This window comes from Branchiostoma belcheri, unplaced genomic scaffold, assembly GCF_001625305.1.
Source record: "Branchiostoma belcheri isolate BF01 breed outbred unplaced genomic scaffold, Haploidv18h27 scaffold79, whole genome shotgun sequence".
Taxonomy (NCBI): domain Eukaryota; kingdom Metazoa; phylum Chordata; class Leptocardii; order Amphioxiformes; family Branchiostomatidae; genus Branchiostoma; species Branchiostoma belcheri.
Genome location: NW_017804453.1, coordinates 150826 through 176994, shown reverse-complemented (window position 1 = coordinate 176994; position 26169 = coordinate 150826). Strand labels below are relative to the sequence as shown.

The window sequence follows — 26169 nt, the reverse complement described above, 5'->3', positions numbered from 1 at the left end:
GTTGCACTGAACGCTGCATCGCCAACTTCAGTCTACTCTTTACTTGACGTGTACTCTTTACTTGAAGTGAACGGTAGCAGGCAGTGCAGCGCTTATATATGTACCTGCTCAAAAACACGAGAGGAGCCCGTCGGGATCCCGCCAGGAACCCGCCAGGGACCTGACAGCTGCCCGGCCGAACTGTAAGAGCCGGTCGGCACCCTACCACACGCCGCACGGGTCAAGACGGGCGACTGACCGGGCAACGGACGGGTCCCTGACAGAAACCGGCCGCAAAAGTTTATGAATATTAATGAGAGCCGCCGGCCGGAACACAAGCAGGCCCCGACAGGGAGCCGTAAAGGAACATTTAATTGTGACCCTGACAGTACGGCGCACGCTCGGCGTCATGACGCCGGCCGGCGTCTACGCCGAGGACATGCCGAACGGGCGCCGTTTCAAATGTGACCTAAGCATCAGGAGACTAAGGAGTTTTCGGGCTTTCCGTCGTTTCTGTAAATGTTCTGCAAAGTCAACCATGTCCATTACACAAAATTTTGTAGGACGACCTACCTTTGTTTGCAGCAGCAGTGCATTCTACCTGTCCCACCACCACGCAGACAAAAAATGCAGCTATTTCCAGACACCTCATCCTTTGTCGCTAGTATAGATCAACGGAACCAGGTACTGTCTGATCCTCGCAATGAAGCTAACACGGTGTAATCCGCTGGCGCTGTGTGTGATCATGTCTTTTGCAGGCTTATTAACTCGAACGCTTGAGTCTCTCATTTATATTATCTTTATCATTGTGTGATAATGCCACGGGGTGATCAGGACACAAATGTTAGTTGTTGCTAGGGGTCTGGATGCTAGCCTCTTATATTTTAATGGTTTGTTAGATAAGAACCACATCAACACAAGTACGGAGGGGGTTAAGGAGGGCTGACCCCTTGGGGGATCGGGGGAGTTGACGACGAGACACTGTCAGGGAAGATCCGTGGAAATAAAGGAGATCCTGATATAACATTCTTGTCTCCCGCATCTTCCCTACCCCACGTGATAATAAGATTCTTTGATTAATAAAGATGTTATCATCTAAGTACTCAAACATGCTCCCTGAGAAATAAACCTGAGAGGATGAATGAGGGTGAAAACATTCGATTTGGTGTTCTCATCACTTTTAGAAGAACGAATCAAAATGTTCCAATCAATACATGAACGGTGGACAGCTGGTTTGTACTCCAGGATTGCGACATGTTTTTCAGTTGGTCACAATGCTTTATACTAGGTTATTGCGTCAGTATGTATATCTATGGTAAGCAAATGAACAACATAGAACACTTTTTAATGGACACAATTTTGCTTCATGTTTGCGGAGCAATTTACTGAACTCCAAAGGAATTGCATGTGATTACTGTTGTTTACAGAGATTAGAAGTAGCAGATGAGATCAGAAAGCTTATCTACAAAGCCATTAATCACCTTGCAGCAATACCCATAGCTACTTATCTGACACCAAACACAAAGGACATTCTCTCATCCAAAACTGACACATTTACGGCTAGCTATTTCCCACGTACAGTTACTGAATGGAACCATTTACTGGCACATTTGGTAACGGCAACTTTACTTGACCTATTCAAAAGTGGGCTTGCCCCACACGTCGCACAACACCCCCACCCCCCTACCCAGATACAGGCTTGAACTTTAATAAACGTAGTGTGGCCAGCACAATTGATTGGTTTCCTCTTTTTTCTTTTGATGCACAGGTTATCACGTTTTTTAAAAGTTAGTTTGTTGCACATATACATCTACCACTGGCCGCACTAAGTCGTGCACCCCCAACCCAACCCTGTACGTGATGTCCCACCAGGGACTTTGTTCAGTATACATTAAGATAAGATAAGCTTCAAATAGAATATCAATGGAACATCAAATGATAGTCATGGTATTAAATGTAGTCCTCTTTTGAATGAAAAGGAACCATGAATTTGACAAGTGCAAAGTACTACGGACTGTATCGTGTATTTGTCTGGCTTGGACGAACCAATGAGGCCACTGCCAACCCCATAACACCAGCTGCTGAGAAAGTGTTGATGCATTTTTCTGGACGTTCGTGGTAACCAAGTACCGAGCTTGTACCTCGAGCTCGTAACGTCAACATTAGTTATGTCGCAATCTGACATTGAGCAAATACGTTGTTTTTAACCCATTTGTTCCACCATAGGGTATTACCTACCCATGGCTTATTGACAAATACTTGCAAAATCGCTTGCAACCATCAAGTTGGATTTTAATGATTTAGATTTGCTGGTATACAATGTACATCTCTGTGTGATGTCGAGTCATAAAGGGATACCTTGGTACAAAAATAAAACACTGCATCAAAACAGCCTACTCGTGTCTTCTACATTACAGTATTTTAAAATCAACTTATTCGGTAATATACATAGATATGATAAGCATGAAGTAGTCACACAGTACATTTTGGTAAATATCAACATTAGTGATGAAACACAGCAACAGCGAAAAACAACTGCTAAGATAGTTCATCAAAGTTCTCAAGGAATGGAGTTAATAACTCGCAACGTGTTATGAAATGCAGATGACAGTTGCTCAACTTTTCATCTCTTTTTTTCTTACAAATCTTCCTCCGTCACATCATCTTGCACGCGTGTGTCTTGTCCTGCACTGGCCGGCTGATTGTCGGCCTGTCTTTCCGTGTCCTGATGAAAGGGCGACCCTAAAGGCCCGTACTGATCTGGAGAGGGGAATATCGGGTTTGTGACAGAGGATAGCCTTCCTGTAGGCCTCCCAGTTTGGCTCACTCTTCCTGAAGGCTGGTCAGTGTTGCCTCTCCCTGTTGGTCCGTCTGTTGACTCCGTCCATGCCGCGCGGTGTGTGTGTGTATGCAGGATGCTGCATCTTCCAGTAGGGCTTGACGTTTCTTCTGGATGCTCTTCTATGACCGAATCCTCTGTTGAACTAGTCGTTGCGTTTGGAGCTTCCGTCTCACAATTCTCTGTTGCTTCTTCTTGTTGGTCAACATGATTTCCTGGTGGTTCCTCCACAAACTGACCGATGTCGCCTCCCCCTGTGTCTTCTGACACGTGTATGGCAGTCTCTGTCAGTTTCTCTGGTTGTGCTACAAGGCGTTCGTCAATAGCCGGTCTGTGTTCGCTCTCTGATGGCCCCTCCGTTGGACCTGCCCTAGCCCTAGAGGATTCCCCCTCAAACGGCCCTGGCTCTATAGCTGTTGGTGTTTCTGTTTGCCTTGCTGTGGTTGAGACGGGGTCATGTGTCAACTGATTGTGGTTTCTATCGTCTGAAGGTGCAGCTAATGTCTCAATCTCGTGTTGAGGTTCCTGGTCCGTGAAATTGGTGTCTCTGGGTGATAGTTCCATTCGATGACCTGCTCTTACCCCTGCAGCTTGTCTCTGTTCTCTTTGCTGACTTCCTGTTAACTCTGCAGCCTCTCTCTGTCTTGGAGGCTGCTTCGCCACTCGTCTTGTATTACGTTTAGAGCTATGAATAAATACAGTACAATTTTTTTTATTTGATACATGTAATCGGTAACATTACACGATGGTTTTCATTCAACGCCGAAAAGTCATTATGCACAAATTGTGTACGTCAAAGAATAAAGAATGGCATTGCTGTATGTGTGTCTGTGAACAACTTACCCGCTGCAGGCAACCAGACAGACCACTAATAGTAGAAGTAGAAGTCCCACGATAACAAGGATGGGAATAACTGTATCTGTGGAAAATATGTACCGTTAGAGTCTACATGTAGATTAATCCTCACAATCTAAGGCGAAGTAATCACCACTTGAAGAGCGGGACACAACATATCAACACAAAGCTATGGGGATAAGAGATATTCATCTCAATTGGAGATAAGGCGTTACTATAACGTAGTGATCAAAATGCATCTTTAGAATGTCAAGGTACATCTGATATAGAACAGTCCGGCTGTCACATCTTGAGATCATAGATGATACCTTCAGTGCATTCAATACGCCTAACTTACCTCCAGACAGTCCTGTATTGGGTGGAGGTTCGTTTCCGGAGGCCATAGCTGACTCTGTGTCTGGTTCTAAAAGTATAGTGGAATAGGATAAGCGTTACAAATTCACCACAGTATGGCAACTTTCTTTTCATTTATGTTTTCGTGATATCTTTCCTGTTTAATCAATTCATGAAAAAAACAGAATATTTGCAAACGTTGTTATAAATAACTTTGCTAACATTCAATAGAAATTACATCGGTTTACAACATTGTTGCCAAACCTACCTTCTGTGTGGTCTGTAGATACGGTAGGATTTGGCGTTGTTGTGGTCGGTGGACAGTAGGTCAGGTTAGGCAGGGTCGAACTTACTGTATATCAACAGAAGAACATGGTTACAATCTTGCAGTCGTTTCCTAAACCTATGTCTAGTGGCAATCTACCTCGCCGATAGGCTAAACGTAAACCCCTATAAGCACAAGAGAAGTAATAAAATAGCTAACATCGTTATCTCATCTCCGCATTATGTGTCACAAGTGAAATAGTGGGGTTGCGATATGTGGCCAATGAGTTACAGTAGATCTGATATGATTCCTGTTTACTCCCTGTCTAGTTAGATGGCTCAGCTGTATTGACCCTACATAAGTACTGAGCTACTACATGTGACAAATCAAACAAACTTCATCACAGGTGAGGGCGTGATTACAATCCAATTAGTAACACTACTAGTCAAATACAAAACTAAACGATGCAACACGAAGAATGAATTTAAGACTAAGGCCTACCTAAGACTAAAAGAAACGCCACAAATCAGCTCGTACCTTGGCACGATATTGTCAGTGTACTGGGACACGCTGTACTTCCAAACACGGCGTACGTTAACCAGGTGGACTTGTCTGGCGCTGGTGTACAGTCCCACAGACTGAGTTCTTGTCCGGAACAGTAGGCTATGTTAACCTCCCATGCGTCGGTAGAAATAGTCGGCGGTCGATTATCTAGGTAAAGGGCACAACAAAAAAGAACTGTAATTTCGCTGATGTTACAATGTATACGCATTTTAGAACCTTCTATAGGCGTGAAGACCATTCTTCTAGAAATATCTACCAAATCATACAGATACATGTACTATCATGGTAAATACAACGCTGTATATGGTCTCCGTATTTTTGTTAACAAGGCTCCTTTACGACTATATGTGATTACTTATTATAATATGTGATTACTTAGTTATTCTTTTTTTTTTTTAATATTCCAACATATAATCACAAGACGTGGTGACGACGCACTCAAATTTTTCAACTTATATTAATTCCGCCACCAACACAGGGAACAATACAATGCTCATTTTCACCTGAGCGAAGTGAGGAAAGTCGTGTAAAGTGCCTTTACGCCACACGACCCCAATACGCAGCACGTGTACGACCCCAAATACTTACTTATTGGTAATGCCATTTCCCAAAATGACCCGTAGCTGTTAAATTCGAGTAGTCTGCATGTAATGTTGGCCAGGTGGTGGTTAGTCCAGGTGCCTGTGTGACACACGCTCCCCCAGGTGTCATTGTACTGCACCTGCAGGATACCTGTCGTCTCGTGGGGCTGCGTCTCACTTTCAACAAGTCTGATACACGCTGGAGGGAAAACTAGTATTGATTAATCTCGTATTGCTTAAAGCACGTCATCTTTCACTTGCTATATCTAAATACATTACAGACTGTATTCACAAATCATCTAGAATATGATTCACACGGGGATTTATCTTGACCTTGAGAATTAAGAGCTCAGTGTGACTGTGGACGAACAGTCCCTGTGACAGGAGCTACATGTAAGTAACATGTAGATGCATGGCTGCGTGTTACTTACCCTGGATGGGAGGGGCGGTTGGCTGTGGTTCTGGCGTTGCTTGCATAGGCGCCGGGGAGCCTTAGAAATGTATAAAAGAATAATCAGTATCAGAACCTTAGATACTAGTACTGTGCCTTGTTGTTTCTATCAAGGCAATGAAACCCATTAGATGGAAATAGTGAGTTTAAAAAACAACACCAAGAAAAAAGTGCTACCATTCGCACAGAGTTGCAGCCGTACCTGTACAGTCTTCAAATTTTTGTGTGACATTGTCCACAACCCATCCGTAGTAGTGTCCTTGATCGTCGGCATACATATAGTCGCAGACGATGATGAAGTCTAAATCCGTGCCGTGGTCACACGTGTAGAACAGCCGGTCTCCATGGAGACACGTCTGATTCGCTACTGTGCAGTTACAGCCACCTGTCGTCTGTTCCGTACAGTGGTCAAACGTGCTGTTGTTGTACTGAGGAGGGGGTCCTGTGCACCCTACAGAAAGAAGGAAACAAATACGATTAATGTAACTCAAAGAGCACCTACATAGCACAAACGTTACGACGGATTATCACTACACTAGATATACAAACAGTTGTTCTTTGCTTGCATATAGCCCCTGCCCCCAACCCAAATATGTCAATCACACACAGTATTGGCAGACCAACATTCGGAGGAAGACCTACCGGTTCCGTTGTTTGTAGCAACGGTGGTTTTTGCCTCTTCCACCACAACACAGACAAACAGTGCAATTTTTAGAAACCTCATCCTTTGTTGCGGTCTCAGGTTACAGAATGCAGACTCTGTTTGATCCTCTCTCGCACTTTTGTGACACGGCGTAAGCCGCTGGCGCTGTTTGTGGCCTTGGCGCTTGTTTAAACACGTTGAATCCTGGATACTTATTGTGTGCGGGCTTTCACTAGCTGAATGGTCAACGTGCTTTTATTGTTCTGGCGACGTTGCATTGCTTAGGTACTCAAATATTCAACTCTATCACGTTAATGTTAGTATGGTGAGAGGAGGCATGACGGTGAAAAATCGCTGTTCTCATTTCTAGAAGAACAAAGCAAAAGTTCCAAAACGACTGATAGATTGATGTCTGTGGGATTTGCACTCCAGGATGCGTATAGGTTTCTTTTAGTTTGTAGCAAAGGTTTACATATAGGCCTCTGCGTCAATTACGTCATATTAAAATATGATAGTCCAACCGACCAGCATTAAGCAACCTATAACTAGAATCCAATGAATCTAGTACATGTACAGCGTTTCTTTAGATCGTAACGTAGCATATACTCACCCAATCATATTTGCATCATGTTTAGAGAAAAACAGTGTTATATGATCACTGTTCTTTAATGCGATTAAGAGTAGCACATGAGATACAATGAATGGAAGTCATCGTAATAAATGTAGTCCTCCATTGAATTAGAAGGAACTATGGGTTTGACATGTACACACTACATCATAATTTGTCTGGACCTACCACAAAGGTCGCTATCAATGTTACCATCTGACAAAGTGTTGATGCATTTTTGGTACGTTTGTGGTATCCAGGTACCCACTTTGTACTATGTAACTTCCTTATTGGCTAAGTCTGAATTTGCGCAATACCCGAGATAAAGATCTGACAACGGGCAAATATGCTGTTTGTAATCCATTTTTCTTACCGCTGGGATTTTCCTTCCTCTTGGTTTAACAAACTTGTTTTAACGTCTTTGTGGTGTGACATTCTGCACAACGTATGGTCAGCACTCCTACGTCAAGTCTGCAAGATTTCATTGAGAAAATTATAGAAAAAGAAGAAATGTATATCGAAAGCTCCATTTGCAGCTTTTGGAGGAAACACCTGATCTTTTATCTGACCTACATGTACGTGCATTGTGTAAAACACCGTTACATACTGCTGAATCAGTACTTTTCTAGTCATCAGACAATACTTTGGACTTTGGCGTTCCCACTGCCCCCCGGTTGAACCCGCAAACTGACAGCTGCTTTTATTGACTTGTCGACTTTTAAGCACTAACATGCACCACGTTCTGTAGACCCACGAAAACACTTGCAATTAACTGTCGTGGATCAAGACTTGTTGCAAACCTCCAAAATGTATTGGTCCTAGTTAGAACCGTTTCACATACATCTCGATCGTTGTACGACCATGAACTGTGATGTACGTATGATATACATGTATGTTCTAAAAGGTGAAAAATGTTAGAATGATGCGGAAAACACTTCCATAATTTTTCCTCATTGTCGCCCAACTTTTTGCATTTTTACACTTCTTCCTATACGTGATTTGGTTAATGCTCTATACTGTATGTTTTATATACATTGTCTCTGCCAGCCTATGCTGAATTCATTCCATGATAGCTGATCGGATTTTGTCTGCTTCTGCTGGATCTATGAGTCAATTGGCGTCATCTGGGGAGCGGTTTTTCCTGCGGGAGGATTTGGTGAATTCGTCCTGGCGCCTGAATCTCCTCCTGCAGAATCATCGTTGTGACTCTCTGTTTGCCCCTCCCCCGTGTCAGGCATCGAATGATGAGGTTCTGCTGTTGGCTGTTTATTGTCTGTATGTGCTGGTGTCCCTGGTTGGCCTGGCTGTGTCGTTGGATGTGTGGCAGCGTTTCCTCTGCCTCCTCTTGACCTTCTTCTCTCGTTCCTTTCATAAGAAATCGTAGTAATAAATAACGGAAGATACGTAAACAGTGCGCTTGTCATGCGATATGACGATAACATCCCAAACTGTCGGTCTACACTGTACGGAATGAAAACAATTCTGAGCTTAATAAATTTCAATGATAACAAATACAGCATCTGACCTATGTTTTTGACAACGTACCTCCCACAGACTGCCCACCCTAACAGAGCGAGAACCCCACAACCGACAACAGCAGCAACAACAATACCGACGACTGCAGCTGGATTGGAGGAAAAGAGGGATGATATTCTAACCAGTTCATTAGAACCACTAAACAAAATATAAGAATCCACATTCCCCATGTTATGGAATGCATTACATTTACACAAAGCCCAGAAAATTCAAATAAAAATCAAATGGACCAAGCGAACAGAGATGGCAGACTGCACGCCCTTCAAGGTTCTCTCTCCTTTGTTGATAAGTGTTAATCAAATGATCAGTCCGCCATGTTACTCAAATTTACACCTTGTAAAAATACATTCAACTAATTATTTACCCGTAGAAAGCCCTGCGCTAGGTGACGACTCGTGTCCCGAAGATGTAGAAGGATCTGGATCTATGATTGACTCAGGCACTATGACAAAAAGTACAATTGCACAAAGTAAGTAAATACTGCACGCCAGCAGTTTTATTAATGTATCGAAACGACTCCTTAATATTAATTCGCTCCGCTAATCTCTGGAAAATTATCGTTTGAAGGAATGTAATCGACATCTTCCTACGATTTACAAAAGCTTCATAGTTTATATAAGCAATTAAACCATCTTCAGAGACGCTGGTATATCTGTAAGTATAACGTTACCTTGTGTAGAGATGTCAGGAACAGACGTCGGGTTGGGAGTGGTTGTTATAGGCCGAGGACAGGAGGTCAGGTTCGAGAACGTCGTGTTCACTGCATGTAACGTTATTAACAACAGAACAACATTCAAACATGCCTTCACGTATCTATTCGCCTCTCTCTTCTTCTCTCTTTCAATCATCGATATCAATCATGGTGCTGGCGTTATGATTACCCATGCAACCATGCAGCTGATGATAATCCGATTTTCTTAATTGGGCCTAGCAGTACAAAAGAAGAAGATGAGATGGGAACACCATATTTACACAATTAACAAGGACCATAAAGAAGGACAATAAATTGGTTCCTGCCTTCGCATGAGATTTTAAGCAGGTTAGGGCATTCTCCACTTCCTCCGATGAAGTGTGTTAACCAGCAAGGCTCTGTCCGGTCACAATCCCACAGAGTGCCCTCCGTACCAGATGAGCAACTATGGCCTTTCTGTATGTTGACCTCCCAGGCGTCGTTGGAGAGGCCAGGCGGGAGATGATCTAGATAGACAACAACAACAACAACAACAAGTTGATTGCGTGTACATGCATGTGACGTCCAACATGTGTCGAATGAATCAAGATTATTTAAAAAGATCCCTGCTTTTTCGAGGCATGTGGTGACTTACATATTGCCGCTGGAGGTGCCAAGGACCCGTGGCTAAATCCGAGCATCCTGCAGGCAATGCCGACCACGACTGAGTCAGTCCAGATGCCTGTCTCACACACGCTCCCCCAGGTAGTGTTGAAGTACACCTGCAGGATACCTGTCGTCTCGTGGGGCTTCCTCTCACTTCCTACAAGTCGGATACAGCCTGGAGGGAAACAGATATTGTGCGTTTTGTCTAGCTTTTTAGTACGTCTTGTTTCATGCTCTACATACTTTATCTAGAGCATGCTTGAAAACGGAGAGTAAAGGAATAAATAATTTATTCGAAAATATTCTAAATTAACTAAATGAATTAAAAATATGGTACATGGTGTATAAGTTGAAGTTATGTGACTGGCGTTTCAAACTGTAAATACCTTCTGCTTGAAACGTTAATATAAGTTGTTAACTTGAGTGCAGCGTCACACTGTCCTTGTTATGTCTGTATGTTTTGATGAATAAAAAAAAAACCTTCTGGTGGCCAGGTTGCGACATTGAACGAGGAGCAGTTAGAAGGAGGGAAGGTTGGCTGTGGAGCTGGTGTTGACTGCACCGGTGCCGGGGACCCTTAGAACGTACAAAATGTCTGTTATGAAATACTTAAATATCAATGTATCGAAAAAGCTATGGAATGAGAATTGATTACAAAGGAGGAATTCAACGAAAAGGCGTTTAAACTATATGTATTGTACAATGTAGTATATGTATATCACGCCTTTGGCAACCGTTATCTTTAAAATAACGATATTTTCACAAAGCTTATTTTTTATCTTTAGATAGGCAAGGTTAAGCTACATGTACTTGCATCCCAAACTCATATAAGAGACACAAAGGATACAAGAACGTAGTCTTACCCGTGCAGGCCTCAAATTTGTCACTCGAATTTCGCCAGATGATAAATCCAAGGCGTTCTCCCAACACATCTTCATAGTTGCAGATGATAATGAAGTCCAAACCAGAGCCGTGGTCACACGTGTAGTACAGCTGGTCACCATGATGACAGGTTTGAGCCGGTGCTGTGCAGTTACAGCTGCCTATCGCCTGATTCCCGACACACTTATCATATGTGCTTTTGTTGTACACAGGAGGAGGACCGACGCACTCTGAAAAAATCTGTGCATATAAGATATGCCTAGACAACATAAAGCAAGCCTTTAAGCGAGCAGAATTGAATATGCGGTCCTCAATAAATATAGAACACCAGTACTTCACGGTGTACTCCGTATCGCCCAAGGTCCCAGTCCTCCGTTGGGTTGAATCGTGAGAGAACTGGGACCTCGGGTAATACGGAATACACCGTGTAGTGTTCTATATTGACCCTGGTTACTTGGTGTACTCTTGCAATTGCTCTGATAATATTCATCGGAACAAGTAATGGGACTAATGTCTAGTGTGTAACTGTTATGCACTCAATTAAAGAAATCCCCACAGTATATCTTGAAAGTATAATGATCTATAATAGTTCTTCATACGGATATTCTAATAATTCTTCATAAGGCACAAGTACTAGTAGTCGACGCCTGACGACTGTGCTATTAAAGTGTATATTGCAACACAACGCGGTATATTACAACACAAGCAACACAACGTAGGTATGTTTGGCTCACAGAATTCGAAACGGAATAATGTTACAGTTATGTATACACTTACTGATAAGTATTTTATTGTAGACATATATTTAATAATACCATCGTGGCGAGAAGGAAGTGACTAAATCAACGGAACAATGTGAATGACAAACTTCCTCCTGAAAACAGGACCTACCGTTGATTGTAGCTAGGGTGTATTCTAGCTGTCCCGTCACCAGTACACAGAGAAACAGTACGTTCTTCAGAAACGTCATCTTCGGTTGGTGGTCACCACTACATGTTTCACAGCTGGTGTTACGGAAAACCGTATGCGGCTCGCTGTATTCCAAAATGGCGTGGACGCCTATCAACGACTTTGTTTGTATAAATGTAAAACATACACTTTGACCGGTACGCAAGACAACGTGTATATGTGGCCTTTTATTGGCACAATAGTTACTTTACCTAAGAGATTATTAGTGTTGTAAATGTTGTAAATTGACTTGACAACTGCAAATATGTACTGAACATCGTGAAACAATTCTCTGTGACAGCTTTTGTCTACCTTTGAATACGTATGAATATGTGAAAGATTCTTAATACACATTCTTTTCCTGCATAGTTAACTTGAATGTATACCTTACACTTCACATGTCTAGTTGTGTTTGTCTATCATTGTCCATCTGAAACACAAACAAATTTGCACAAAGGAGCTCACAATAATAAATGGCTCGGGAGTTCCTTTGAAGTTCTGAGTAACTTAGGAAGAGTACATGTACGTCGATGAAGGTTAGACATCCAGGTAATACGATATGCCAAAAAAACAGTTACTCAAGCAACTGGATATGATTTTGAAAACGTCAGACGTTTCAGCTAGTATCCACTAGCTTTCGTCAGTGACTGAGAGACCAGAGGGGAAAGCAGGTTTATATACACAACCTGTTGAGTAACTGTTTTTTGGCATAAGAGTACATGTATGTTCGCTGTCAAGCTCACTCGGGGAATCAAGAATATTCAGAAACACCCCTTCCTTCAAACTTGTCAATTCTTAATTACATCAACTGCGTCACAGTTTCTTGATGCATGTTGATGTCAGTGATTTTGAAGACATAGAATGACATGCCTCAGGTCCTTTACTACTAAGTTTCTTAATTTAAATTGGGACCTGATGTAACTTCAGCGGACTGATAGCGGACTGATATTTCGACTTTACGCCAGAATATTGAGAATAAGATAATGATACCCCCTCTGACCCATGTACATGTACCAAGTTTAAAATCCGTTATTGCATTGTCGTATAATTTACCCGGATGTACTTCTTACATTTCCGGTGGCACACGTCGCGCAACATGCGAGTTGAACTTTGCCAATGAATCTGGTCAATGATTACCGCTGAAGTGTTTACGTTCTGAACGTCTGTTTGGGGAACTAAAGGTCAGTAATGTGACCCATCCATACATGTATGGGCAAGGGTACAAAAACAATGAACTCAAAATTTTCCAATCTGACTTTGAAAACAACTTTATTCGTTAATTATAGAACTGTAGTTACTACAGTAATCTGCGTTAACTGTTTTCTTTTATACATAACGTGGCCTGCAAAGTTGGTACATCTAACAAGATATGCAAAACTAACATATTCAAAGCAAAGCTGCAAAAATGTTCTCAATACCCAAGAATAGTTTAAGTACAAAGATAATTAGATCATGTGTATTTCTGTTATTATATTTTACGTCTAAATATTGTTTTAAAAGATGAGGCTAATTGGTTTCTTTAGTTGACATATGTTGCTACAGTAATGATGAAGTAAAACAGGAAATAAACAGTGAGAAGCCTCATGTTCTTAGCAACGAAAATGTTTCCTTATTCTACACTCATCTGTGAACTTTCCAACCTTTTTTATGTTCTGTTTTCTTGTGCCTGTTAGCAAAATCAAAACGTGGCAGATATCTATACAACGTACTGTAAAGAGTTAACTGTATCACTTATCTTTGTAGTATATTGAGTTAGCTTGGAAGACATTACAAGGGCTCATAATGTACACGACTGCGTACTTTATGACCATTGTCGACATATTAGAATCAGTACTAAGAAAACTAATACTTGTTTGTACTATATAGCTGTGTGGCAAGATATGTTATGTTCACTAGTGTCCGATTTCGCGCATTAATGGTTATGAAAGTTTCTGCTTGCTAATCATCAGCTAAACAACTGAACTAAAGGAATTATTCATAAATGATGTTATCCGTCATTTCGCACACACTAGGAGCCCTGTCGCTGTCATTTGACGGAGGGCCCACTGAATCATAAGCTGTGTTGTCAACACTACCTCTCCCGTACAGAGGGTTTGCTTCCACATTAGGCGCCTGTTTGCGGCCCTGAACGGTGGCGTATTGAGGGTCATCTTGGATAGAGTCATACAGATTGGGCTCGTCCCTGGCCGCGGTGTAGGGATGAGGGTCGTCCTGAACAGTGGCGTACTGATGCTGGGCACCGCTCGGTAGGACGTCTTGGTAGGACGGGTCCTCAGGGGTGGGGGTGGATGGTGGCTGCTGTTGGGTCTTCTTTTTCTTGTCAGGCTTTGCGTACAGAGCGTCTACGTTGACACTGTTAGACTGAAATGACGGATTTCTCCCACCCAATGCCGAGTCTGTGCTTGCCCCTACTCCATCCAGCATGATCGATGCCGTGGGGTTGTTTTCCTTTCGCAGAGTCGATCTAGGAAAAGAACGCAACAAGAACGTTGGATTAGACTGAAACCGATGAAATAATCACTAATTATTACTTATTCTCATTAAATAGTCTTCATTTCAAGTTAATTTGTCAAAAAACGGACGAATTTCGCAAAAGGTATAAGCATTCAGATTAGACAATTACGGTGTGATAAACTAAGCGTCGTTTTCCTTGCATGGTCACTCATTCATTTTGTCAGAAATGGTTATTCTTAAATTACTTAGTTTAAAGACTTTGACTAAATCCGACAATCAAACATAATTGAAGACATACTCGATTGTTCAAGGTGGCCGCAGTAGCCGTTTACAATTCCAAAGGTCGGCACTTAAAGTTCCCTTTTGTTGGGGGAATAGTCAACATATGCGGAACAAGTTGTAAAATGATGGATAGATTGTCGAGTTATGGTTAATATTACCTTTTGCGGATAATACAGAAAGCAACAACACCACAGATGATCAGAAGAAAGGCGGCTCCTCCCCCTGCTGAGCCGGCGATGAGGGCTGATGGGGAAATCAGTAAAACGTTCAGTCAGTCAATGATCTGATGATATACATATTGCACGTTTAATACGGTTTCAATAAAAGCCAAATCAATAGCTTCTTTATGGGACACATGTACCTGTCCTGTCTCCTACATCTGGTGCACCATTTATGTCTCCTTTTGATATTGTCGTCGATACCGGTATTGGCGGTTGGGTTGGATCTGATGTTTGCACTGATGAACCAGAGCTGGGAACTGCATGCATGGGTGAAACCGACGTTCTAGTAGATAGGTGCAACGTTACAACTGGTGATCTGCTCGAGGGTTGTGCAGTCTTCGCAGTTGAATCAGGCATTTGCAATGTATGAGTTGTCACTGCAGCTTTCAAAACATCACCATTAGTTTAATAATTATATTGGCATGCTTGTAATGTTTGCTTAAAATTATAGATTCTATGTTATTACATATTACCATTGTTAACAGGAAACAACCCATAAATATATCATACGTCATGACCATTGTCTTGCCTTTCAATACCGACTGAGCTTCCTCAGACTTACGTCTGTCAAGTAATGTCGTCGACTCCTCTAACAAAGAAAGGTACATGTACTTCAGTATGTCAGAAGGTTTACTTAAAACTGTCAATGGACCGTAAACACACTAATAACAACTACACTTACAGCTTGAAGCTCCATAAGGCTGGGTAGAATATTTAGTGTGGTCCTCTGGAGTGTACTGGGGAACTAAGGGTGAGGATATTTAATCACTAAGAGTCTTCTTCTAGCAATACGATTACTATTTTTTCATAAAAGTCTTCATTAGATAGATCAAACACCGATCGCGAGTTAAATAAAAATGTGATGATTGTTACAAAACGATCCTATCTATATTAAATATATATATTTTCTTTCATATTACAAATAATACAAGATGGATAGAATTAGAATGCCATGATATTTCATGTAACGAAACATTTAGATACTTTTTTGAAAATTTTACATTCATATACTAGCACTGTAACGAAAAATTTAGATACTTTTTGAAAATTTTACCTTTATACACTGATACCCTGGAGTTTACAAATCCACATGACTGGCTATCATTTCCTGGACATTTTGTACAATCAGTATATGACTGAAAAGCACTGTAAAAGTTTTTCTCCATGTTTCCACATGTGCAATGGAACGCTGTTGGATGTTCTACAGGCACGATTCCCGCGAAATTGTAACTTGCATTTTCTGCCACACAACAGGAGATGCAGTCGTTGGCGGTCTCCACTTCTACACCGGGTATTTCATCCGACAAAAATGGCGACAAACTGCCCTGCTCTTGATAACACCCCACGAACTCTGGATCTGAAAATATGTTATCTAAAATTGTAAAATATAATATTGTGATATTTTTAGAGATATCATAGTACATTATTAAAAGTCTCTTATGTTAAAATGTATGAAGATGCTAAGGCCATGTTGCATCTTGAGCCGTGCGTTAGAATTCGGTCAGGTCTTGAATTTTGAATGATGTGACTTCTGTGACTCAGTCAATACTGTGACCAAGACGGGGAAGTTATAATTGTTTACACGATCCAAGACCATTCTTCAATGCGGAGCTAGCCCTCGGCAATACGTTTATGGTTTTATAGCCTTGGGATTTGCCGCGGGATAACTCTGCGATCCTCAGCTGCCTTGAATAATGCTCAAGGTGTGCCTCACCTCGTCCATGCCACAAATCTGATCAAGCTAGACTTAACTTACAAAACGTAGTGAATAAATTCAAGCTATAGTCGCTATCTACAGGCATGTCTTCAGCCACGATCTGAGGACTGTCATATTTTATTTCTGGCAATGGATACAGCCGATAAGTCTGTAGAATGTCAAATATTTTCAGAATTCAGTACACCCTTTTCAGTATCATGTCACTGATCATATGAGCAGTTATCCTCATTTAAGGCAAACCATATTAAAACAGATTTGACAACAGCGTAACCCCTGTATTCAGTCAAGTCACAACTTCTTTTTCACCACACTTCCGGGTGCTCACCTGTAATAGGATAGTCGTCAGTACAGTCAGACTGGGTTACCGTCTTCCTTGTGTGCAAGATCACCAGCACTGCAAGTAGCATTCCTACTTTGAACATGATTATGAGATCTTAGAGAAGAACCACAGCTTTGCACTTTCTATGCGCTAAAAAACGAAAGCTCATTTCCTTCTGCGGGTTCAGAGTTCATGTTTTGCACAAGTACGACCTACTGGACCGCACGATGTGTACTGGGATGGGGGTGTTAACTTGCAGTCCCTTCGTCAAGGAAGACACAAAAACTTAAAAAAGAACGCTGCTGTCAAGTTTTAGTAGTTGAAAAGATTGATGTTCAGATGTCACAGTGTCACTTTAAGTGACTGAAAGCTACTGTGCACGTGAGGTGTATAAGCTGTAGTGGCAAGATTGATCCCGTTATCTAGGGTTGGAGGTCACCAGCTAGCCGCCTATTTGTTGGCATAACACCTGCAAAGGCGCACAGTCGCTAACTTCTGAGGGTCAAAGAAGTGTACGCATATGTTCCAATGTCGATGTAGATTAACTTTATTTGTGATTATTCATATTGTACATCTTTCCATGGGTTCTGCATGGCAACTATTAGATAAATGTTTGGAGTGCCTTTACAATACACTAATGTCTACATACATGATAATAGTAAAGAAACGTTAGTTCCATCACAAAATAGAGTCAGACTTACAGTTAAAGGTATATCTCAAATTATTCAACAATGTCTACAATGACGTAATGGGTCCATATAGAAGTACAGCTATGTTGGACACATCGACAACAGACATTTAAAATATTAGACATAATTTACAATAATCAATCGCCTATGTCGTACATACGAGCTGGCGGATGGGAATAATATAAACCTGGGGACATAAAGTAATAGGCAATTAGATGGATTATTATTTTTATTCAAATAGTCTGACACTTGTCGTTTTATACAATATTTACTTCGGGTTCATGATAATGCGTCAGCCTATACAATTTATTCATAGATTATGTTGTCGACCATACCAAGCATGTCAGCATTTTCTTGATTTAATGAATCCTTTGCCTCGTCACTACCACCCATGTAAATCGGATTAACATCCACATTAGGCCGATGTCTCGGGCCTCTCTTCACAACAGCGTACTGAGGATCAGTTTGAATAGAGTCATAAGGATTTGAATCCTGTTGAACCATGGTGTTGGGAGGGTAGTCGTCGTTGACCGTGGCATACTGTACACCAGTGGGGACGACGTCCTGGTACGAGGGGTCATCTGGGCTGAACTTCTTCTGTTTCCTTTTCTTGTCAGGTTTGGCGTACAGGGCGTCTATGTTGGAGGGGTTCGGTGGAGCGGTGGTGTTAGTGTTGGGGCCAGGCGGTGGGTGAGCGGTGGGGACATCTTGCAGTGCGAGGGAACTGCTTGGTTTGTCAGTTTGTCTCCGTCCAGATTTCCTGTACAAAAGTCAAAGTTCCTTTTATAAAGCAGGCCGGGGCTATCACCAATATGATACACCTATAGAAATCCAGATCGATATCTACTAGTACTGCAGAAAAGATAAGATCATGAAAATTCATCGACTGCTACATCCTTTTTTTACCTTTTACTTGCAACTTGTGCCGTATGGAAGCTAGGTGGCTACGGCTAGGAAAATATGGGATGGTGACAGGTCAACGACTGCTACCAGTATATTCATTTTACTTCATATACCTTATAGTTGTACAACTTGTACTGAATTCAAAAGTAACCTACAACATACAATTCTCTCAACATACAATACAAAGCTCTACCAATAGGAAATGTATGATTTACTCACTTCCGCCAGATGCACACACCAACCACAGACCCAGCAACAATCAGCACGGCAGCCCCACCAGCGGCCGCTCCAGCTATGATTGCTTTTGAAAAATCAAAGTAAACACTGACTGAGATTAGCTTCACTAGGCCTTCATGCATCCCTGTAAAGAGAGACTGCGTTTACAATTTTTTCAAGATAGTATTAACATTAGGCATTGTGTAAAAGCCGTTAAGTTAAGAAACACTTACCTGTCTTACTTGGTGGCATTTCATCTGTCTTGTTAGATGTAGTTACGGCATCACCTTTAGTACTGTGGCCCTCAGAATTTGTAGTCCCTGTGAAATATTCGATATCACTGTAATTATCAGTGCATAGAACTCAAATCTGGCGATGTCATTATTAGAAAAGTAACTTCTCAAGTAATCCATAGTTGTATGATACTACTTGAAACGGTCACGTCCCATTGATAAACCCTTTGCTTGAAATTTATGCTTACTGGATTGAATTTACACATAACAGCCTCGGTCACAACCCGCCGTACGTGCATCTGCGTGCTGTCTACGTGCAAAAACGTGGGCAAACGCAGGACATCCGTGCGTGGTGAGTACCGCCTCCGTACGGAATCCTACGGATTTGGGAGCACGCAGACACGCCGTAGAACTTTAAGTGCATGTAAAACTTTTTCTGCGTGGGGTCTGCGGATTCACCACCCGTGCGTGCGAGTACGAGCGACGCGCGTGTCCCGTACGTACCGTACGGAAGAAGCACGTGTGAGCACGGCCTCCTTACGGTAAAGTTGCAATCGCACAGAGATCGTACGTTGTAAGCACGTACAACTCACTTGCCACTTGCGCAACGAACGATGCACGCAATCGCTCACGGCCAGACGTGGCGTGCAGATTACACTCTTACACCTTGCGAAACAGTGCGAGTGACGTGCGTGGACGCCACTCCTTCCCCACCACGGTTTTCAGAAAAAAACGTAGCAGCGTAGCCTCCCAAAAAACGAACGGAAAAAAGCACGTACGGCGGGTTGTGACCAAGGTCTTAAGCTTTCAAAAAGTTTACTGCTTTGTGTGATGACGCACATGTCATTGTTTACTAAGTGTGATGATAAACTCACAAAGGTTTGCTTTTTAGCTTTGACGTATACTCAAAATGTCGCTTAATGGCTGATAATTATAACGGAGGGCATTACCTGCGCCTTCACTAGATGTTGACTGAGGAACACTTGAAACTGTAAAACGAGTCCAATGAAAATGACGATGATAGATTGTATTTATGATAGAGCCTCCTTCAATTTAATTTTCCAGAACTATTGCACTAAATGATAAAGTTACCATTGATATCGTTTAAATGAGTCTACATAATAACTTACAACAAGTAATGTTTACTAGATATTTGTTATGTAAAGGATATGTGTGTCAAAACCTCTGAAAGCCCTTATGTCACGATGTCAGAAAATAATTGAATGATGACGTTTTGGGTTAAAAAAAATCATTAAGTTGGTAAATCTGTTTCAGGTCTCACATTGATAGACAAGCATGTTATGTCCAGCACCGCAGGCAAGTAGTGAGTCACCATAGCACCGTCCGTCGCAGTGAGTCCCATCAACGGAGTCCGTCTGATTGACTCCACGTAACACGGAGTCACAGAAGCACTGGCCTGGGTACTTCAGACCGATGTACACATAGCTCGTGCTGGTGTTTCGGCACGAATCGATACATGTGGGAGGTGTTAAACACGATTCGGGGTGCCTAAAACTGCAGTCTGGACTGATTTGGACGTTGAGCACTTGTTCATGGTGTGCTTGGCCATGTTCAAAACAGCCGACATAGTTTACTCCTGTGTAAACAAAATGTCATCAGTTGAGCTATGAAGCCAAAGGAGGCATACTGTAGCTTATCAAACGTATATCAAACATTGATAAACGTTTTTCTTTATTATCACCCAGATACATGTATCTTTGATAGATCACATGATAGACATAATATACCAGCGCTGTAAGGTTGAATAGAGGAAAACAATAAATTTTCATATGTTTAAGTTGTAATTTCTACCATGTACAAATATGCTGGATAGTGTAGGAAGGATCAATATTACATGTATTTGTAAAAGATTGTTTTCATGCTTTTGCCTCCTAACCTCTTTTAGATTTGGCCCCTGACAGTTGTAAATATCGCTGCTGTCATCTATCGCTGTTTGCCTCTATCAGTCTTTGTCGTCTGACCAGATCGTGGCGTGATATATGTGAAACTACACACGAAGCACTAACACTATGCTTTACCTTGCGCGATGTAGAGCCCCTCCGGCGGATCAGCTACCGATAATCCTGCCAGAAGAACTCCGAAAACTATGGCGAGGATCTCCATGACATGAGGATGTGTCGACGTTCTCAAGTTCTTAATAACGTCTTCATTATATCACGTTTTACTTTCAAACGAAAATTTACTTCCTCATGAAACTGAGGTCATACTGCGTGCGCGGTCATAGGTCAAATTTATCAGGTTACTTGACACTTTGTTTGGGGTGAACGGAGAGGGGAGAGTCATTGAATTGGCGCGTGTGGCTTGGAATGTGGGGCTTATTTGTGTTGCTTGAACTGATATAAACTGATCGAGGGATACAGACTCTAAAGTATTCAACTACAGCATTATATGTTTGATTAAAATTGAAACAGAAAACAGGAACTTACACACAAAAGGAAGTAAATATTCACTGTACAACTTTTATTGTTCGTTCTCATTTTGGAGTAAACGACGCAACCACGAGCATAGTATGCCATCTATCACTAAAATTACGACATTCTGTAATGTGTTGGGACAGTTATAGCTTATATCATTATGAAAAGCACTCGTAATGTGACAGAAAACATCGGCAATATATTCGCAGATAAAAACATGCAAATTTGAGATAAATCTGTCTAGACTATTGTTTACAAACGTTACTGCTCAATCAGTGTTCCCGTAGGCTGTTTATCTACGCGGAGGTGTTGTCACGTTAACGTAAGCCCCGTCCTGATCGTGCCTGTACCCTACATTCACAAACTGCCCACCCCCGTCATTCCTGTTCCGCCTGGGAACCAGGACGTCATCATACACTAACGACTCTCGACCAACGCCAGTCGCCGATGCATTGACATAACTGTGGTTTAGTGACTGGTTAACGTAACCTGAATTATCATTGGACGTCGGTAGAGTCGGCCTTACTGAAATGCTGTTTACAGGAGGAATGTTATTACGATTGTCAATATATACATATTCATGATCGTCTACGGGTACTCCTGGCTCCAGGTAGACGTCTGAGGAAGGGCGAGGAGGCGGGATGGGTTGGTTTCTATAAGGAACGTCCTGATTGGTCCGTGCACGCTGGTCATCGTCTAGGAACTGGCCATTGACGTAACGCGTCCTCTCGGTGTCAGTGGTTTTATCACTTGACGTTTTCCTGCTTTGAAAAAGAGAACGAGAGAACGTGAAAAGTTTTCAGTGATTTTGAAGTGAGTGAGTGAGACCACATAACGTTATATACTTATGTCTTGTATTTCGAAAACAATAATTAAACATTTGTACTTTTCAATTATTCAACAAGTATATATCAGATTTTTACATATTACAATATTGATGTTATCAATCATAAGTGTCTCAATATTGATATTTGTAACGTTGATTGAACTTCGCACCTTGGGTTACATCAAATGAAGGTACATTAGACTGAGGAAGATCAATATTGTGTGGTTGGTTGGAATAAGTACTGTATTCCACAGAACTCACTTTCGTCGCCACATGTAGACACAGACAACAGCCACAACTATGCCCACTAGAGCAACGACGCCTACAGTCACTCCGGCTATAAGTCCTACGGAGGAGACAACGTTGATAATGACACTACTTCGACGTGTCTGCTTTTCTAGAATTTCCTAATTATGCAGTCAGCACAAGTATAAGAAAACAAGTTATAGTGTATCGAATTGCATCTTTATGATCTTATTCAGTTTTTAAACCCCAGGGCAATGTTTGTTTCAGTTTTTTTATTAGTGTTCGTGAAGAATTACATGACATAACATACCAGAGCTAACTTGTGGTTGGTTATGCCCTCTGTAGGTTGTAGTCGGTACATCCTCTGGTGTAGTTGTGTATCCCGTGACGGTGGTGTAATCTGTGAAAAAATACCGTCACGAAATCATGAGGTCAATGAGCCTTCAATCATGTATGTTATAAAGTTGTCAGTAAATAAGGTCGTCACATACTTACACGGTATTCGGGCCCTATATGTGAGTGAATTTTGCGATTTAACAGATGTTCAGGTACAGATTTATGACTGATGCCAGTGACGGAACAGATACTTACATGTGGCCGGACTTGTTAACGGAGGAACTGTGGACACTTAAACAATGATTCGTGTTACTGAGCACTGCTAGTAGCCCGTATGTAAAATACATAAGTGCATCATAATACTATATGGCAGCAAAAAGTGCATCAAATACAACAGTGTAATCCGATAGTAATCATTGCTCATTGTATATATCAGTAAACACAACAGTACACATATGACAGAGATATGGAGAACAGTTGAATTTCACGTGTGCACGTGGATGCATATCGAGTAACTATACAGAAGTTTAGAATACTCTGTGAGGACGTTATCTATAAACCGTCTAAGTACTTCCAACCATAACTTACATCTATACATTACTAACATAACGTATGAGGCACCAGGTAACGGGGCGCCACCTTCAATTCAAAACACAACAATTGGCCTGCCATGATAAAGTTACAATCGATATCGATGAAATGAGTCAACATGCTAACTTCAACTCTTAGAAGGTACTTTATCCCCTAATAATGTGTAGATATAGAAACAACTGAGTAATGGCGTTTTAAATCTATTCGCTGAACACGCGTCTAAACGAAAACCCCTAAAGTATGATAGAAATACTCTTACTTAAAATAAGCTACTTACCCAGCTCATGTAATGATAGAAGGTTAGAAATCAAATGATGACATTTTGATTTTTAAAAAAAGAATAAACAAGATCATTGAATTGTTGAAACTGCTTCGGGACTTACATTGATAGACGACTAAGACGAGCATATCAAGTCCACCACCACAGGCAAGTTGTGAGTCTCCATAGCACCTTCCGCCACAGAAGCTCCCATCAACAGAGTCCGTTTGATTGACTCCACGTAACACGGAGTCACAGAAGCACTGTCCTGGGTACTTCAGACCGATGTACACATAGCTCATGTTGACGTTTAGGCACGAATTGGCGCACATGGGAGGTGTTAAACACGATTCGGGGTGGTTAAAACTGCAGTCGGGACTGATTTGGACGCTGAGCACTTGTTCATGGTGTGCTTGGCCGTGTTCAAAACAGCCGACATATGTCACTCCTGTAGAAAACAATTGTCATGAGCAGAACTTTGTGACCCTACAAAAGTGTAAACATTGATACACAAGAATTCTGAGATTTCATACCTCCATGAAATATGTAGAGTTTATGTAAATGTTTTGTTTCATTGATTATGGAAATAAGGTGGCAGTTGATATAATGTAGTTTAATTTATGGTGTTCTAAACTCAACTTACAATATTTTGCGTGTCAAACTCCTATCCTTTGGCAATATTTCATTTAAACATCCTCATTTAAACTTCCTAATTAATTATGCAAATTAACTCTATATTAACATAATATATGCATAGTGTTGTTAACATTTAAGTAGCCTACACATATCACAAGGTATTGAATTGCCATCATTTACCATTAAGAAATCATATAATTTTCGCAATAATTATGCAAATTAGGTCATCATTTGCATAATTGGTATCTGTTGACATTCTAGCTGCCATAGATTACATGTATGAAAGTACTATATGTAAAACACTCTAATTATAGAATTTCCCCATTAATTATGCAAATTAGCTCCTCATTTGCATAATTTAATTAAATCGTGTACATCTCTCTCTCAGCTACCTACCTACCAAAAATGATGAAAATATGTCGTTCCTATCTGGACTTATTGGCTTTTAAACATTTCGCCAGAAAGTGTCTTGCAGTTCCAGAACAAGCTGCTAGGGGGACCAAACCTCACACCACTTATTCCTGACAGGAAAAGCTATCTGTTACCAAAACATCAAGACCATAGCATGTTCAAGACAAAAGATACAAAAACCGGAAGTTCTGCTGCAGTACCAAGGTCATCCACCAGGAGGCCCATATTTGACCTTGACCTTTGTCTTCCTAAGACTTACCAACATACCAAATATCATTACAATCCATAAAGGCGTTCTGAAGTTATGATGACCACAAAGTTGCGGAAACACAGACAGACAGACAGACACACAGACAGACACACACACACACAGACACACAGACAGACACGCCAAAAACAATACCTCCATTTTTCATGGAGGTAATAATATCGGAGATTAAATTGGATACTAGTATGTGATTCTACTGCCACTGGATGAAACTGCATAAAAGTCACTACACAAATGTAGCTGCATGCTCTAACATGTGACCATCATGTGAATACGCTAGTATGCCTAGCACGCTTTCCATGTAGCTAATATTGTATTTCTATAATTGTGTTTTGGGATAAGATTAAGACCGAACTATTTTAGACTATGTCAACAAAGTGTATTCAACCAACGAGGTTCAATCAGATCTGACCTCCTTGGTTCAGCGTTTTTGTGGACAGTCACAGCAGTTTGGTTATGACATTTTTCCTGTGTGTTCTCAGTCTTCAGAACTTATCCGATGACAGCCCGTTATACACATAAACGTCAGACTTTACCTTGTGCAATGTAGAGCCCTTCCGGAGGATCAGCCATCGATAACCCTATAAAAAGAAATCCCAACACTAGGACCAATGTCTCCATGGTGTGATAGTGTACAGACGTTCTAGGGTGTTCTAGGAAAACAGTCTCAACTGCAATACTCTTAAGAAAATCTACTTCCTCATAATGACTGTAGCCATGCATTACGTCATACGAGGTCAAAGGTCAGGCTTTCTCTACCTGGCTCAAATTGCATTGGAGCCGGGGAAGAGTCATTTGTCTAATGTGGTTTGGGCGCTAGGACTGCCGCTTGTTATAAGATGTATACCTACAGCAGCTAACACGACAAGATCCCGTAGATGAGCAACACAGTGATTTATATTCAGCACTACAGCAGACCCTGGTTCATGTAAATTTTGTAGTTCACAGCTTATACCTGTCTACACAATTGCACACTTTGCTCTTTGCCCTGTGTGATTTATCGTACAACCTCCCTCACGGGACAGACCATTATGATAACGTGCTGTTTAGAAAAGTATATATTGTATGAGTACATTGGGAGGTTCTTTGGTGATAAAGAACCCAGACACACAACTACCAAAGCTCCCTGATAATGAAACACGAAGTAACAGAAAAGAATCTTATTGTATACGAATAAATATTCCACACCTTCATTTGATATTACTTAATTATAGCACAAGAGCAATAGATTATATGGTCACGTAGAAAGCCACAGTGATTCTATCACTACTAGGAGTTAAATGTGACCTTTATGTGAACTGGGGACAA

General features: G+C 41.4%; 1 protein-coding gene across 1 annotated transcript in view; it reads right to left on the bottom strand.

Moving 5' to 3' along the window:
* The window catches only part of LOC109485847, a 30821-nt gene extending 5244 nt beyond the window's left edge, over positions 1-25577 (bottom strand). The window contains exons 1-24 of the mRNA XM_019789519.1: positions 25398-25577; positions 22671-22760; positions 22376-22460; positions 21584-22049; positions 20893-20971; positions 20136-20450; positions 18854-18940; positions 18624-18705; positions 17810-18261; positions 14714-14798; positions 13829-14283; positions 10853-11101; positions 10470-10565; positions 9979-10164; positions 9671-9850; positions 9324-9413; positions 6070-6318; positions 5848-5907; positions 5424-5615; positions 4809-4982; positions 4275-4358; positions 4011-4076; positions 3662-3737; positions 2807-3503 (exon numbers count right to left, since the gene is read on the bottom strand). Coding sequence (XP_019645078.1) covers positions 2807-3503; positions 3662-3737; positions 4011-4076; positions 4275-4358; positions 4809-4982; positions 5424-5615; positions 5848-5907; positions 6070-6318; positions 9324-9413; positions 9671-9850; positions 9979-10164; positions 10470-10565; positions 10853-11101; positions 13829-14283; positions 14714-14798; positions 17810-18261; positions 18624-18705; positions 18854-18940; positions 20136-20450; positions 20893-20971; positions 21584-22049; positions 22376-22460; positions 22671-22760; positions 25398-25482 — 4680 coding nt within the window. The 5' untranslated portion in view covers positions 25483-25577. The remainder of the gene's footprint in view (positions 1-2806; positions 3504-3661; positions 3738-4010; positions 4077-4274; positions 4359-4808; positions 4983-5423; positions 5616-5847; positions 5908-6069; positions 6319-9323; positions 9414-9670; positions 9851-9978; positions 10165-10469; positions 10566-10852; positions 11102-13828; positions 14284-14713; positions 14799-17809; positions 18262-18623; positions 18706-18853; positions 18941-20135; positions 20451-20892; positions 20972-21583; positions 22050-22375; positions 22461-22670; positions 22761-25397) is intronic.
* Between the last annotated feature and the right edge of the window lie 592 nt (positions 25578-26169).